We start from the raw sequence: 17,162 nt of genomic DNA on the forward strand, positions 1-17,162 counted from the left end.
GAAAGAAACAACCCTTTTGTGTGAATGAGTGTGAATGAGTGTAAATGGGGGAGGAAGGTTTTTTGGGTTGGTGCACTAATTGTAAGTGTATCTTGTGTTTTTTATGTTGATTTAATAAAAAAATAAATAATAATAAAAAATAATAAAAAAATTAAAAAAACGATACCGATAATAAAAAAAACCGATACCGATAATTTATCAGCCGGTATTATCGGCCATCCCTACTTGTGAGTGTTGATGACACAGCTTTGCAACGGTTGATATTCTAGTTTCAAACATGTTTTACTCAATATAGGTCATAACATCTCAGCAACAATTTGTAATATCTTACTGAGATCATTTAGGACCAAAACCCTTAAAACAAGTAAAACACTAACATAAAATCTGCTTAGTGAGAAGAATTATCTTATCAGACAGAAAATAAGCAAATATCACCCTTATTTGAGATATTTAATCTTACTTAGATTTCAGTTTTTGCAGTGTAGCCAACACTTGTCCAGACTTGGTATGAGATGGGAACACATTTGGCCTTAGTTACTGTAGGTCTGCCGTGCAGATCAATGCAGATGTGCACACAACTTAGCAACATAGCCCACGGCCAAATAATGTCCAGCCAGTAATACAGAAAAAAAGAAAAAAAAATCCTGGAGTTTAGATCAAACAGGAGGTAGTCGCATTAGCAGCATTTTTTGGATGCTGGCTTAGGAAGCATTTGCAGGCAAAAAAAAACAAAGGACAGGATGATTGCATCCATTCACGGAGGAAGCTGTTAGAGATGAAAAAGACGAGTCAAAAGGGTGAGTTGCGAAATCGTTTGAATCTGTGCGGAACACAAAAGAAAAACACTAACAAGCGAATAAACCATGATATGAAACTATACACATATCTTTAAATGTGGACAGGTACAGTGCAGTTTCCTCTCCTACTGTAGTCTAGACAGCCGTGCACATTCCTGTTGACTGCATGAGTCACGCTCTGATGTTTGTGTGCAGCTTCCCCCTAAACACCGACCCGATGCAACGTTTGCTTTCTCCCACTTTGGCAATCCGTGCGGATGTAGCCTTAAGCCTTCGGTGGAGAACTTGTATCTGTTGGACGCAATTCTATGGATGCAGGTGCTGCTGCTTGTATGACTGACAAATACACTACATTGCCAAAAGAGCATTGACTCACATATGAACTTGAATTGCCATCCCATTCCTAACCCATAGGGTTATATATGATGTTGGGTCCACCTTTTGCAGCTATTACAGCTTCAACTCTTCTGGGAAGGAAGGCTGTCCACAAGGTTGCGGAGTGTGTTTATAGGAATTTCCGACCATTCTTCCAAAAGCGCATTGGTGAGGTCACACACTGATGTTGGTCGAGAAGGCCTGGCTCTCAGTCCCAGTTTCGGGAGAACATCCGCACCGTAACACAACACAAACACAACAGAACAAATACCCAGAACCCCTTGCAGCACTAACTCTTCCAGGATGCTACAATATACACCCCCTGCTCCGCCCACCTCAACCTCCTCCTGCGCTCTCAGGGAGAGCATGTTCCAAATTCCAAGTTGCTGTTTTGAGGCATGTTAAAAAAAAAAAAATGCACTTTGTGACTTCAATAATAAATATGGCAGTGCCATGTTGGCATTTTTTTTCCCATAATTTGAGTTGTTTTATTTTGGAAAACCTCGCTACATTGTTTAATGCATCCAGCGGGGCGTCACAAGAAATTTAGGCATAATAATGTGTTAATTCCACGACTGTATATATCGGAATCGATAATTAAAAGTTGGACAATATCGGAATATCGGATATCGGCAAAAAAGCCATTATCGGACATCTCTAGCTGCAATCATTCTATCACACAAAAAAATAAGAGTTGTAGAAATGATTGGAAACTCAAGACAGCCATGACATTATGTGTTTTACAAGTGTATGTAAACTTTTGACCACGACTGTATGTCTTCCTTTCCTTTCATGCAAACCCCAGACTGTTTCATGGTCTGTCAATATTGCCTTTGAAAATTTCCATTTTGTCCTACAAGCTTTATAATTATATCCAAAACAAAAACCTAATTAATAAAGGATCATTAGTCCATCCATTTTCTACTGCTTGTCCCGTTCTGGGTCGCCGGGTGCTGGAGCCTATGGATGGATAGTCAAGGAGAGCTACATTTCCTTTTCACTTTTGCATTGTAACTCATTGTTTAAAGTTAGAAAATTGCTATATTCTGCATAAGGCCTTTTGAAATTTGAGAAATAGCAGCCTCTTACTAATTATCGCCTGCTTCTAATTAATGCTCCGTCCTCTTTGCGTAGGAGTATTTATGCTATTCAAACTTTGGTTTGGCACAGCACTCGGTCTGCAAACAAGTAGTGACCTTATTATGTGAGTCACGTGATTGACATTCTATCGACCAAAAGATGTACCATGATGGTTTTTGCTAAATCCGCCGGCTTAATCCTCTAGCGTGTGTGTGTGTGTGTGTGTGTGTGTGTGTGTGTATGTGCGTGTACCCCCACCCTTAGATGTTAACTTTCACACAGACTTGGAAAATATGAACAAGCAAAAAAAAATGCATAACTCTAGAGAAACCACCAAGATGCCCCCGAGCAAAGCATTCATCGCTAACCAAGAGCTGCTCGCCGGCCAGCAGTGGAAGGCTGGTTAGCCATGGGAATGTGTGAGAGACGGATGGAGGGGGCAAGGGGGGGTACGACTGAAGGCATGAGTTTGAGTGGGTAACTTTGTGTCCCTCATAGGTGAGCGGGGCCGACTTGGCCCGACTGGACCTTTCGGTTTCGTTAAGCCGTCTTCCATTATCCTAGAAAGCTCCTTAAAGATTATCCCCTGGAGGAAGAATGTTCAGTCCCAATCCAATAATTTCAAAATAATTCAGTGCAAGTGTGAGAAAATTACACATCTCGACTCAATGGGACGATTATTTGCTGAGTCCCGAGAACAAGATCTCATCCTTTTAAGAGGCCCCTATTATTTCATAAATCTTCGCCTGCGATCCTTTCCAAATATATATCAGCAATCGTAGCGAGCCGAGAACAATGGCGGATTTGAGTACCATGTATCGTTAAAGGCCTACTGAAACCCACTACTACCGACCACGCAGTCTGATAGTTTATATATCAATGATGAAATCTTAACATTGCAACACATGCCAAAATTGCACTAAAGTGCAATTTCAAATTTCGCGCAAAATATCCTGCTGAAAACGTCTCGTATGATGACGCCTGCGCGTGACGTAGAGGACATTTTGGGACAGCATGGTGGCCAGCTATTAAGTCGTCTGTTTTCATCGCAAAATTCCACAGTATTCTGGACATCTGTGCTGGTGAATCTTTTGCAATTTGTTCAATGAACAATGGAGACAGCAAAGAAGACAGCTGTAGGTGGGAAGCGGTGTATTGCGGCAGGTGTTGTGCCGGATAACGCACCCCCGCCGTCGAATGCACCCCCTGACTGTTGTGCCGGATAACACAGCCGGTGTTTCATTGTTTACATTCCCGAAAGATGACAGTCAAGCTTTACCATTGGTCTGTGGAGAACTGGGACAACAGAGACTCTTACCAGGAGGACTTTGAGTTGGATGCGCAGACGCGTTACCGTGAGTACGCATGCAGCTGCGGCTTCCAAAAATTTGATCGCTTGCCCGTACGTGCGTGCCGCTATGTGCATGTCACGTACGTAACTTTGGGGACTTTGGGGAAATATATGTGCTGTATGAACTTTGGGGAGGTGAACGGTACTTTGGGCTGTGGGATTGAGTGTGTTGTGCAGGTGTTTGAGTTGTATTGGCGGGTTATATGGACGGGAGGGGGGAGGTGTTTTTTATGCGGGATTAATTTGTGGCATATTAAATATAAGCCTGGTTGTGATGTGGCTAATAGAGTATATATATGTCTTGTGTTTATTTACTGTTTTAGTCATTCCCAGCTGAATATCAGGTCCCACCCGCCTCTCACAGCATCTTCCCTATCTGAATCGCTTCCACTGCCCTCTAGTCCTTCACTCTCACTTTCCTAATCCACAAATCTTTCATCCTCGCTCAAATTAATGGGGAAATCGTCGCTTTCTCTGTCCGAATCGCTCTCGCTGCTGGTGGCCATGATTGTAAACAATGTGCGGATCTGAGGAGCTCCACAACCTGTGACGTCACGCACATATCGCCTGCTACTTCCGGTACAGGCAAGGCTTTTTTATCAGCGACCAAAAGTTGCGGACTTTATCGTCGATGTTCTCTACTAAATCCGTTCAGCAAAAATATGGCAATATCGCGAAATGATCAAGTATGACACATAGAATGGACCTGCTATGCACCTTTAAATAAGAAAATCGCATATCAGTAGGCCTTTAAAAGTGAATAGCGACGCCGCGCATAAGTAATTATAGGCAACCGTCGTCTTCGCCAGATGACCCGCTCCTCAAAAACAGCGGCGTCCGGGAGCACTCACTTTAAAAACCCGCATCGTGCAAACGTTTTACCCATGGTTCGAATCCAAAAGCTGAGGGAGTATACAGACTAACAGGCGAATATAAATGGAAAGGGGGGTGGGAAAAAACGGCGAAAAATGAAGATAGAGATGTCTAATCTGTATTACGCGGTCTCCTACGACATGATTTATAGCGGTGACTGGCACATAGCAGAATGAGTCACCCACACCATCTGCCCCTTCCAACCACCTTGCTGGGGCCCATGCTTCATCAGCACTCCTCCCAGGGGTGATGGATGGCCTGTCCATACTTCCCAATGACGAAAGCCAACTCCTTCCACACCGATATTATTGCAATTCTATAACCCGCTACCTCTGACTCAACCCCTCGGTGCCTTGAAAGAGCAATGGCTGCATTTGTATATCTGCAGCACGGTGGTCAGCGCCATTCGTGGTCAGCGGCATGGGCGGGGATGTTGTACCGGGGTCCCAAAGATGTCAAATTCAATGATAAGATTGCTTGAACCAAATGAAGAATGTCTACTAAGACCAGTGGCGGGCCGTGCGTTTCCCACCTAGGCCTTCAGTGATGTCCGACTTCAATGATTACTAGAGATGTCCGATAATGGCCTTTTTGCCGATATCCAATATTCCGATATTGTCCAACTCTTAATTACCGATTCCGATATCAACCGATACCGATATATACAGTCGTGGAATTAACACATTATTATGCCTAAATTTGTTGCGATGCCCCGCTGGATGCATTAAACAATGTAACAAGGTTTTCCAAAATAAATCAACTGAAGTTATGGAAAAAAATGCCATATTTATTATTGAAGTCACAAAGTGCATTATTTTTTTTTAACATGCCTCAAAACAGCAGCTTGGAATTTGGGACATGCTCTCCCTGAGAGAGCATGAAGAGGTTGAGGTGGTGGTGGGGGTGGGGGGAGGTGTATATTGTAGCGTCCCGGAAGAGTTAGTGCTGCAAGGGGTTCTGGGTATTTGTTCTGTGGTGTTTATGTTGTGTTACGGTGTGGATGTTCTCCCAAAATGTGTTTGTCATTCTTGTTTGGTGTGCATTCACAGTGTGGCGCATATTTGTAACAGTGTTAAAGTTGTTTATACGGCCACCCTCAGTGTGACCTGTATGGCTGTTGATCAAGTATGTCTTGCATTCACTTGTGTGTGTGAAAAGCCGTAGACATTATGTGACTGGGACGGCACGCAAAGGCAGTGCCTTTGAGGTTTATTGGCGCCCTGTACTTCTCCCTACGTCCGTGTACACAGCGACGTTTTAAAAAGTCATACATTTTACTTTTTGAAACCGATACAGATAATTTTGAAACTGATACCGATGATTTCCGATATTACATTGTAATAATATCGTCCGATAATATCGGCAGTCCGATACTATCGGACATCCCTAATGATTACCTCTCAAAATACCATAATTGATGCCACCACGATTGCTGGAGAAATACTATACAGAAACACAATTACGCACTACTGAGTATTGAATCACCTCAACAGTGTACACAACGGGTTATTTTCTGGCACATTTAAAAATCAATTAAAACGCATCAGCAATTAAAACACATCTTATGTGGTACTGCCAAAATTAAAATGGCAAAAAACATATTAAAAGTAAAAAACCTACTTAGTGGCCTAGTGGTTAGAGTGTCCGCCCTGAGATCGGTAGGTCGTGAGTTCAAACCCCAAAGACTATAAAAATGGGACCCATTACCTCCATGCTTGGCACCTCAACAGTGTACACAACGGGTCATTTTCTGGCACATTTAAAAATCAATTAAAACGCATCAGCAATTAAAACACATCTTATGTGGTACTGCCAAAATTAAAATGGCAAAAAACATATTAAAAGTAAAAAACCTACTTAGTGGCCTAGTGGTTAGAGTGTCCGCCCTGAGATCGGTAGGTCGTGAGTTCAAACCCCAAAGACTATAAAAATGGGACCCATTACCTCCATGCTTGGCACTCAGCATCAATGGTTGGATTTGGGGGTTAAATCATGAAAAATGATTCCAGGGCACCGCTGCTGCTCACTGCTCCCCTCACCTCCCAGGGGGTGAACAAGGGGATGGGTCAAATGCAGAGGACAAATTTCACCACACCCAGTGTGTGTGTGACAATCATTGGTACTTACTACGATAAACTCACAATTTGTAGCACCTCTTTGACGCCGTATAAGCCGGTCGTACCCCTCGGAGTCGGCTTATTCGAGTGGAAATGGCGCGCGTTTCCTCATTTCATCGCCAGAACAGCTGAGCTAGCTTCCGGGGTTGGCCGGCATCGTCTCACAAGATGTAGTTTCTCTATCCTTCTTGAAAATGGCCTTGCAAATATAAAAACTACCACCTAATCAACGTTTTGTTCTCCTTCTCTGCTGTCCCGGTTTGGTTATGGCGCAACACTGCTAAATTGAAACTTGTGAATGGATACTCACTTTGGAATGACAAGTGAGTATCCAATCACAGTCTTGTTAACATCGGGCTACTTAGATAGGCTACTGTCAACAACTTGTGATCTGATTGGTTATCGCAACTGTCTCTCAACTCTATGTGTTCTCAAATTCATCTGCTAACAGTCCCGATGAGTATCCAATCACAGGACGCGTAAATGTCACGTTCAACGTGAGGCCAGCTAGGCCATAGGGCACACCGGATTATAAGGCGCACTGCTGATGAATGGTCGATTTTCGATCTTTTTTCATACATAAGGCACACCGGATTATAGGGCGCATTAAAGGAGTCATATATATATATATATTTTTTTTTCTAAACACTTTTGTGGTCTACATAACATGTAATGGTAGTTCTTTGGTCAAAATGTTGCATAGATTATGTTTTACAGATCATCTTCAAGAAGTGTCAAAAGATGGAGCTAACTGTTCATGACATTCAGACTTTACTTAAATCAATAACGAAGACCGGAACTCTCTAATAAGTAAAGTTCCTTCGGTGAATAATGTAAACTTACTACACCGGTATGTTTTAGCGCTTTCATGGCAGTTATAAGTAAGAACTTTACACTACTTTATATTAGAAATGGCAACAGCGGAGGATGAATGTCCCATAACAAGAAGATAGAGAAAAAGAAGAAATTTATCGACTAGGGCGTCGCCGCGGACTACAAAGGCGGACGCGCACAATGATTCAGGACTAATGCAGATCCCAAATACAGATCAGCAGGCACCAGAAGGTAAGAAAAATTGCTTTTGCATAATATTACGAAACAAAAGGCCAGATAATATGTCTTACCTTATACACACACCATAATAATACTCGTATGTTGAAGCACAGTACAATCCATCAAGCAGTGCGGCTTCATAGCTTACCAAAGTTGTATGAAAACATTTTGATAGATTTTTGAGCGCCGTGTGTAATGTTCTATACTTTCAATGGAACATATACAATGTCGGTGTTGTTTCCATGAGTCATATTGCAGTCTACATGTATACCTTGTGTGTGACTGCCATCATATTGCCATCTACTGGTCACACTTATCATTTCACCATGTACTAAATAAAATTGCAAAACCAGAATTATTCCGTACATTAGGTGCACCGGGTTATAGGGCACACTGTCGTGTTTTGAGAAAAAAAAAAGGATTTTAAGTGCGCCTTATATTCCGGAGAATACGGTTTGTAAAACTATTAGCAAGTTTTGAGCAAAAACAAAAAACAATGACGTGTATTCAAGTAAAACATTATTTTAAAAAATCCTGTATGACTTTCTGACATTAAAATTGCATTTGTGTTCAAACATTGGGCTCTTTTTTAGGTTATTTTAAATTATGCAAGCCAGTAAAAACCTGTGATTAATTATGATTAACCCAAATTTAAAAGTGTGATTAATCTGATCAAAAAACTCTTATCAATGTTGTTTATCATCAATTTATTTTACATTCTGAAGTAAAGGAAAACATGGCAGATTTCTAATCATATTTAAAAGACTAGGGCACGTTATATGATTATCTACATTCTTATTTCATGCCATTTCATATTGATTTCAAAGGAATAAAAACAAAATCTATTTATTTGTTAAAAATTCAAACCTAATTAAGGTTAATTACCGTATTTTTCGGAGTATAAGTCGCACCTGAGTATAAGTCGCACCTGCCGAAAATGCATAATAAAGAAGGAAAAAAACATATACAAATCGAACTGGAGCCCGGCCAAACTATGAAAAAAACTGCGACTTATAGTCCGAAAAATACGGTACATGTGTTTTGAAAAGCTGGTTTCAACCAAATCCATGCATTTCTTAGTGAATGTAAACAAACGGCAGGGTTGGTTTTAAAGTTTTCGCACATGGAGACCTGAGCTTGTGTTTTCCAGAACGACATCCCATCTTAAGATGAATCGGTAAACTAAGATTTGCTTCATTTGTGTACTCAAGTCACAATGAATGCTTCTCTATTAGCTCTTTGACAATGAAAAAGCACCAGTTGCTGTATTAAAGGTAGTGATAGAGTGCTCATTTCCTTGAATCTTGCAATAAATGACCCATCTTTTCCACACTTTAATTCAAAGATGTGTTTTTCTTGTTTCCCGGGTGTATGGTTTTTATGACTCTTGTAACGTACCTGTGTAGATCTCAGCCTCCGAGGGGTCCTCCACCCGTTTATGCTGGATGATGTAGTCAGAAACTTTGCACCCAATCAGGGGCTCCACATCCAACCACTCAAGGGCCACCATTGTGCTTGAGGGCTCCAGGTAGGGGGCCAGGCGTAAACTAAAAGAGATAGAGTAAAAATATATATATATCAACGACACAAAACATGCATGGCTTGCATTATATTATAAATATACAGTATATATATACAACTACCGTATTTTTTGGAGTATAAGTCGCACCTGCCAAAAATGCATGATAAAAAAGGAAAAAAATATATATAAGTCACACTGGAGCCCGGCCAAACTATGAAAAAAACTGCGACTTATAGTCCGAAAAATACGGTAAGTAAATTGGATATTGAATAATTACCGCATTTGTCAACAAATTTACCATGAATTGATTAACGTGGACCCCGACTTAAACAAGTTGAAAAACTTATTCGGGTGTTACCATTTAGTGGTCAATTGTACGGAATATGTACTGTACTGTGCAATCTACTAATAAAAGTTTCAATCAATCAATCAATCAAATGATTTAACCCTAACTGAAGTGAGGAGTTTGGTGTTGGAATATATATATATCTATTTCAGAAAGGTCACATTATCGGAATGCACCAAGCACAAAAAAAACATCCAAGGAGATACTCAGGTCGTTGAATCAATCACAACTGGACTGTTCAGATAGCAAAACCAGCCTTGTCTGGGCATGTCCCCTGTTAGAGAGGAGACATTCTTTGGATCCTGCACCAGGCTCTCAGATTGGAACTCTTAAGGCAGGGGTGTCGAACTCATTTTAGATCGGGGGCCACATGGAGAAATATCCACTCCCAAGTGGGCCGAACTGGTAAAATCCCGGCACGATAACTTAAAAATAAAGACAACTTCAGATTGTTTTCGTTGTTTAAAAATAGAACAACATTCTGAAATTGTACAAATCATAATGTTCTTGGTTTTTTTTTTACACTTACATGTTGCGGTTAATAGTATTCTATCTTTATTTGTCGTTATTTATGTTTTCTGAATAAATGATGTGATAATGTTCATCAGTCCACTCAATGGTGTTAATTTTCAATCTATCAAGATAAAAAAATTATATCAAAATCAAATTACAGGATGTTATTTATGTGGTTTGATCATTTTCCTCAACTGGTGTTCTAACACCATGTGGTTTATTTGTTTTACATACCGTATTTTTCGGACTATAAGTCGCAGTTTTTTTCATAGTTTGGCCGGGCTCCAGTGCGACTTATATATGTTTTTTTCCTTCTTTATTATGCATTTTCGGCAGGTGCGACTTATACTCCGGTGCGACTTATACTACGAAAAATACAGTATGTAGAATCATCTACAAAGATACAAATAATTGCTATTGCGACATCCAGTGGACAGATTTAGAACAGCAGTTTCTTTCATTCAAAACATTTCAGGTTAATTTTTATACTTAGCAAACTCATCCCGCGGGCCGGTTAAAACCTGTTTTCCGGCCCTCGGACCGTACGTTTGATACCCCTGTCTTAGGGCCTGATTTACTAAAGGCTTGCGTATACCAACACATGTGCAAACTTGATAGCACACGCAAACCATTAGACGTGCAATCCATTTTGAGTATCTGTCTTCATTAATATGCAGAAAAACATGCTGATTAGCAAAACGCCCACAATACGGGGGTAGGGAGAAGTTGCAAATATGCTGGTAAATTATTTTGCACGCGCGATGTGATTTATCAACACTCATTAACGTTTTGCGAGCACTATTTAGAGTGTGTGTGTGTGTGTGTGTTCTTGTATGTCTACCCTTCTTGAGACATCAACAAGAAACAGGACCTTCCATATGCGGACCGGTGAACAAGTTAGGACATAAATCATGGTCCCAATACGGGAGACCATTGCATCTAATAGAGAATGTCTCATTTGCACCCCTGGTGGTGAAATCTATCAAAATTAGGGTGGTCCCAAAAAGGAGGGATTTTTCAAATTGACTGTGTGTCGATTTTAAAAGTGCTCCCCCTCTGGTCAACATATGAAATAGCAAGAGTGTGTAAAAAATTTGAAGTGCTACCCCTCCGGTCAACAGATGTAATAACTAGGGATGTCCGATAATGGCTTTTTGCCGATATCCGATATTCCGGTATTGTCCAACTCTTTAATTACCGATACCGATATCAACCGATATCGATATATACAGTCATGGAATTAACACATTATTATGCCTAATTTGGACAACCAGGTATGGTGAAGATAAGGTCCTTTTTTTTTTAAATTAATAAAATAAAATAAGATAAATAAATTAAAAACATTTTCTTGAATAAAAAAGAAAGTAAAACAATATAAAAACAGTTACATAGAAACTAGTAATTAATGAAAATGAGTAAAATTAACTGCTAAAGGTTAGTACTATTAGTGGACCAGCAGCACGCACAATCATGTGTGCTTACGGACTGTATCCCTTGCAGACTGTATCGATATATATTGATATATAATGTAGGAACTAGAATATTAATAACAGAAAGAAACAACCCTTTTGTGTGAATGGGGGGAGGGAGGTGTTTTGGGTTGGTGCACTAATTGTAAGTGTATCTTGTGCTTTTTATGTTGATTTAATAAAAAAAAACAAAAAACAAAAAAAACAACCGATAATAAAAAAAAACGATACCGATAATTTCCGATATTACAATTTAACGCATTTATCGGCCGATAATATCGGACATCTCTAGTAATAACAAGTGTGTGTAAGAAATTTAAATCCACCCCCTTTGGCCAAAATGAATCCAAAAAACAAATATTTATATAGAGACATACTGTAATAACTTGAAGTAAATAATGAAGATTATAATTGGCAACACTAAATTGGCCCTAGTGTGTGAATGTGAGTGTGAATGTTGTCTGTCTATCTGTGTTGGCCCTGCGATGAGGTGACGACTTGTCCAGGGTGTACCCCGCCTTCCGCCCGATTGTAGCTGAGATAGGCTCCAGCGCCCCCCGCGACCCCGAAGGGAATAAGCGGTAGAAAATGGATGGATGGATAAAACAATTACAAACAAAAAATCCCCCCCCAAAAAAAGAGTAATTAACTAAAAGTTTAGCTATTTTATATTTGCACATTATGTATATATTATTAATGTTGTAAATACAAATCTTTATATATCTAGAAAGTGTGGTTCTAAAGTGGTAGGCATTTTTCGGAGGTCTCAAGAAGGTAAGAAATACAAGAATGTCTGTGTGTGTGTGTGTGTGTGTGTGTGTGTGTGTGTGTTCTGGCAATGCTTACTTAATGGGGACATCGCTCTGTTTACGCACTTTAGGGGACCTCTGACAGTATGGGGACAAAACAAACAGGTCCCCTAAAGGGAAACCTTTTTAAATGATAGTCAGATCCATTCTGAAGATGCCTAAGTGATTTTTAAGCTTTCGCCCATAAAACATGTTTACTGGTTAGTTTGAGTGTGAGACATTTGCACAGTAGCCCCCTCATCGGGCTGTAGCTGGTACATTTAAGTGGTGAAACTTCCAATAAGAGGACAGCTGCAGTGCTGTATTCTGAGGATCATGTCATATTTAATTTGAACTTTTTTTTTTTTTTTTTTTTAAATGGTCCTCAGTAGTCACATACAGATTTGTGTGAATTATGCAAGATTATTTAAATTTGGTCCCCACGAACAATATTAACTCTTTTTTCCCCAGGGTCCCCAGTAAGAATGATCAGCACATTACTTCATCAATCCAGAGGTTTAAAGACGTGTATGAGCTAACTGGGCAGTGGCCATTTTACCTAATTTTGTTTATGCCTTCACAACCTGTAGAAAGGGTGGTCCCCACAAGTGATGATCAAAAACTTGGTCCCCATTCCAAATGATAACCAGTGTGTGTGTGTGTGTGTGTGTGTGTGTGTGTGTGTGTGTGTGTGTGTGTGTGTGTGTGTGTGTGTGTGTGTGAACCTATTTGCTTAGTCCGTCAGAACTGAGAAATATTGACTTTTTGGGGTTGCACCTCAGCCATTACCCCTTTGCAAATCCAAAAAGAATCTTGTAGCATTCACTACTTTATTGGCTAGAAAACTCGTTGTGTAAAATTGGAAGGCAACAGCGCCTCCTCGCTGGATTAAAGACATTGTGTGTTTTCTCAAACTGGAGAAGATTAGGCCGACATTGAACGGTTGTTCCGCAAAGTTCCAATAACTGTAGGGTGCTTTTCTGAGGTATGTAGGAGAAACGTATCTCCAGATTAACCCCGATTGAGTCACAATTGAAATGTGGGTGGTTAATGAGCCTTTTGCGTGCTTGTGGGTTGCTATATCTCTCTAAGGCCCTTCAGGAATGCGGCGGTCTGTGGTTTTATGGTGACTTCTGTCTGAGGTTTCTTACATTACTATCTGCAATGAGGTGCAACGTGTCCAGGGTGTACCCCGCCTTTTGCCTGAATGCAGTTGGTATAGGCTCCAGCCACCCCCGCGGATTTAAAAAAAAAATATATATATTAATATTATCATTATTTTATTTTACTTGTTGGGGAAAAAACACATTTGATGTATGTTTAACAACTTGTTTCAATTAGACTTAGACTTCCTTTATTGTCATTCGAATTTGAACTTTACAGTACAGATAAGAACACAATTGCATTGCATCGGCTCGTTGTAGTGCAGGATAAAAGAGCAATAAGGTGCAGAGTGTTTGCGTTTATCGTATTTTTCGGACTATAAGTCGCAGTTTTTTTCATAGTTTGGCCGGGGGTGCGACTTATACTCAGAAGCGACTTATGTGTGAAATTATTAACACATTTCCGTAAATTATCAAATAATATTATTTAGCTCATTCACGTAAGAGACTAGACGTATAAGATTTCATGGGATTTAGTGATTAGGAGTGACAGATTGTTTGGTAAACATATAACATGTTCTATATGTTATAGTTATTTGAATGACTCTTACCATAATATGTTACGTTAACATACCAGGCACGTTCTCAGTTGGTTATTTATGCCTCATATAACGTACACTTATTCAGCCTGTTGTTCACTATTCTTTATTTATTTTAAATTGCCTTTCAAATGTATATTCTTGGTGTTGGATTTTATCAAATAAATTTCCCCAAAAAATGCGACTTATACATGTTTTTTTCCTTCTTTATTGTGCATTTTCGGCCGGTGCGACTTATACTCCAGTGCGACTTATACTCCGAAAAATACGGTAATAATTTCTTACTTCAAGCATGAAAAAAAAAAAAATCATGATGCCGAGCGCATATCATTATGTCAAGATAATGGCACTAGCGTTTACTTCATTTAAGAATATTTTTCAACATATTAAGCAAAAATGTCTCTTTTTTTTTTTCTACCAAAAAAAGTGCACTTGTTATTAGTGAGAATATACTTATTTTAAGGTATTTTTGGGTTCATTGAGGTTAGCTAATTTTACTTGTTTGGGAAAGTCTTGACAAGCCGAATTTTCTTGTTCAATTGGCAGATAATTTTGCTTACCGTATTTTTCGGACTATAAGTCGCAGTTTTTTTCATAGTTTGGCCGGGCTCCAGTGCGACTTATAAATGTTTTTTTCCTTCTTTATTATACATTTTCGGCAGGTGCGACTTATACTCCGGTGCAACTTATACTCCGAAAAATACAGTAGTTCAAATAAAATACCCCTAATTTTTGTATTATTTTTCCTTGTTTTTGAACACTGACTTTTTGCAGTGCATGCACCAAACCGTAGTGCTCGGAGGAGACTTCTTGTTCGGTAAACGTATAGCGTGTTCTATATGTTTTAGTTATTTGAATGACTCTTACCATAATATGTTACGTTAACATACCAGGCACGTTCTCAGTTGGTTATTTATGCCTCATATAACGTACACTTATTCAGCCTGTTGTTCACTATTCTTTATTTATTTTAAAATGCCTTTCAAATGTCTATTCTTGGTGTTGGATTTTATCAAATAAATTTCCCCCAAAAATGCGACTTATACATGTTTTTTTCCTTCTTTATTGTGCATTTTCGGCCGGTGCGACTTATACTCCAGTGCGACTTATACTCCGAAAAATACGGTAATAATTTCTTACTTCAAGCATGAAAAAAAAAATCATGATGCCGAGCGCATATCATTATGTCAAGATAATGGCACTAGCATTTACTTCATTAAAGAATATTTTTCAACATATTAAGCAAAAATGTCTCTTTTTTTTTTTCTACCAAAAAAAGTGCACTTGTTATTAGTGAGAATATACTTATTTTAAGGTATTTTTGGGTTCATTGAGGTTAGCTAATTTTACTTGTTTTGGAAAGTCTTGAAAAGCCGACTTTTCTTGTTCTATTGGCAGATAATTTTGCTTACCGTATTTTTCGGACTATAAGTCGCAGTTTTTTTCATAGTTTGGCCGGCCTCCAGTGCGACTTATATATGTTTTTTTCCTTCTTTATTATGCATTTTCGGCAGGTGCGACTTATACTCCGGTGCGACTTATACTACGAAAAATACAGTATGTAGAATCATCTACAAAGATACAAATAATTGCTATTGCGACATCCAGTGGACAGATTTAGAACAGCAGTTTCTTTCATTCAAAACATTTCAGGTTAATTTTTATACTTAGAAAACTCATCCCGCGGGCCGGTTAAAACCTGTTTTCCGGCCCTCGGACCGTACGTTTGATACCCCTGTCTTAGGGCCTGATTTACTAAAGGCTTGCGTATACCAACACATGTGCAAACTTGATAGCACACGCAAACCATTAGACGTGCAATCCATTTTGAGTATCTGTCTTCATTAATATGCAGAAAACATGCTGATTAGCAAAACGCCCACAATACGGGGGTAGGGAGAAGTTGTAAATACGCTGGTAAATTATTTTGCACGCGCGATGTGATTTATCAACACTCATTAACATTTTGCGAGCACTTTTTGCAGTGCATGCACCAAACCGTAGTGCTCGGAGGAGACTTCTTGTTCGGTAAACGTATAGCATGTTCTATATGTTATAGTTATTTGAATGACTCTTACCATAATATGTTACGTTAACATACCAGGCACGTTCTCAGTAATGCCTCATATAACGTACACTTATTCAGCCTGTTGTTCACTATTCTTTATTTATTTTAAATTGCCTTTCAAATGTCTATTTTTGGTGTTGGATTTTATCAAATAAATTTCCCCCAAAAATGCGACTTATACATGTTTTTTTCCTTCTTTATTGTGCATTTTCGGCCGGTGCGACTTATGCTCCAGTGCGACTTATACTCCGAAAAATACGGTAATAAATTCTTACTTCAAGCATGAAAAAAAAAAAAATCATGATGCCGAGCGCATATCATTATGTCAAGATAATGGCACTAGCATTTACTTCATTTAAGAATATTTTTCAACATATTAAGCAAAAATGTCTCTTTTTTTTTTCTACCAAAAAAGTGCACTTGTTATTAGTGAGAATATACTTATTTTAAGGTATTTTTGGGTTCATTGAGGTTAGCTAATTTTACTTGTTTTGGAAAGTCTTGACAAGCCGACTTTTCTTGTTCTATTGGCAGATAATTTTGCTTACCGTATTTTTCGGACTATAAGTCGCAGTTTTTTTCATAGTTTGGCCGGCCTCCAGTGCGACTTATAAATGTTTTTTTCCTTCTTTATAATGCATTTTCGGCAGGTGCGACTTATACTCCAGTGCGACTTATACTCCGAAAAACACGGTAATAATTTCTTATTTCAAGCATGAAAAAAATAAATCATGATGCCGAGCGCATATCATTATGTCAAGATAATGGCACTAGCATTTACTTCATTTAAGAATATTTTTCAACATATTAAGCAAAAATGTCTCTTTTTTTTTTCTACCAAAATAAGTGCACTTGTTATTAGTGAGAATATACTTATCTTAAGGTATTTTTGGGTTCATTGAGGTTAGCTAATTTTACTTGTTTTGGAAAGTCTTGACAAGCCAATTTTCTTGTTCTATTGGCAGATAACTTTGCTTACCGTATTTTTCGGACTATAAGTCGCAGTTTTTTTCATAGTTTGGCCGGCCTCCAGTGCGACTTATAAATGTTTTTTTTCCTTCTTTATTATGCATTTTCGGCAGGTGCGACTTATACTCCGGTGCGACTT

The 17,162-nt window shown here is 39.0% G+C and overlaps 1 protein-coding gene across 4 annotated transcripts in view; it reads right to left on the reverse strand.

Annotated features, from left to right (window-relative positions):
* Positions 1 to 17,162, reverse strand: part of LOC133574886 (astrotactin-2) — a 752,799-nt gene that overhangs the window by 126,766 nt on the left and 608,871 nt on the right. For all 4 annotated transcript variants that reach the window (XM_061927222.1, XM_061927221.1, XM_061927224.1 and 1 more), the window contains one exon: positions 9,045 to 9,193. In XM_061927222.1, the coding sequence (XP_061783206.1) occupies positions 9,045 to 9,193 (149 nt within the window). The remainder of the gene's footprint in view (positions 1 to 9,044; positions 9,194 to 17,162) is intronic.

Source organism: Nerophis lumbriciformis, linkage group LG32 (genome assembly GCF_033978685.3).
Source record: "Nerophis lumbriciformis linkage group LG32, RoL_Nlum_v2.1, whole genome shotgun sequence".
Classification (NCBI taxonomy): Eukaryota; Metazoa; Chordata; class Actinopteri; order Syngnathiformes; family Syngnathidae; genus Nerophis; species Nerophis lumbriciformis.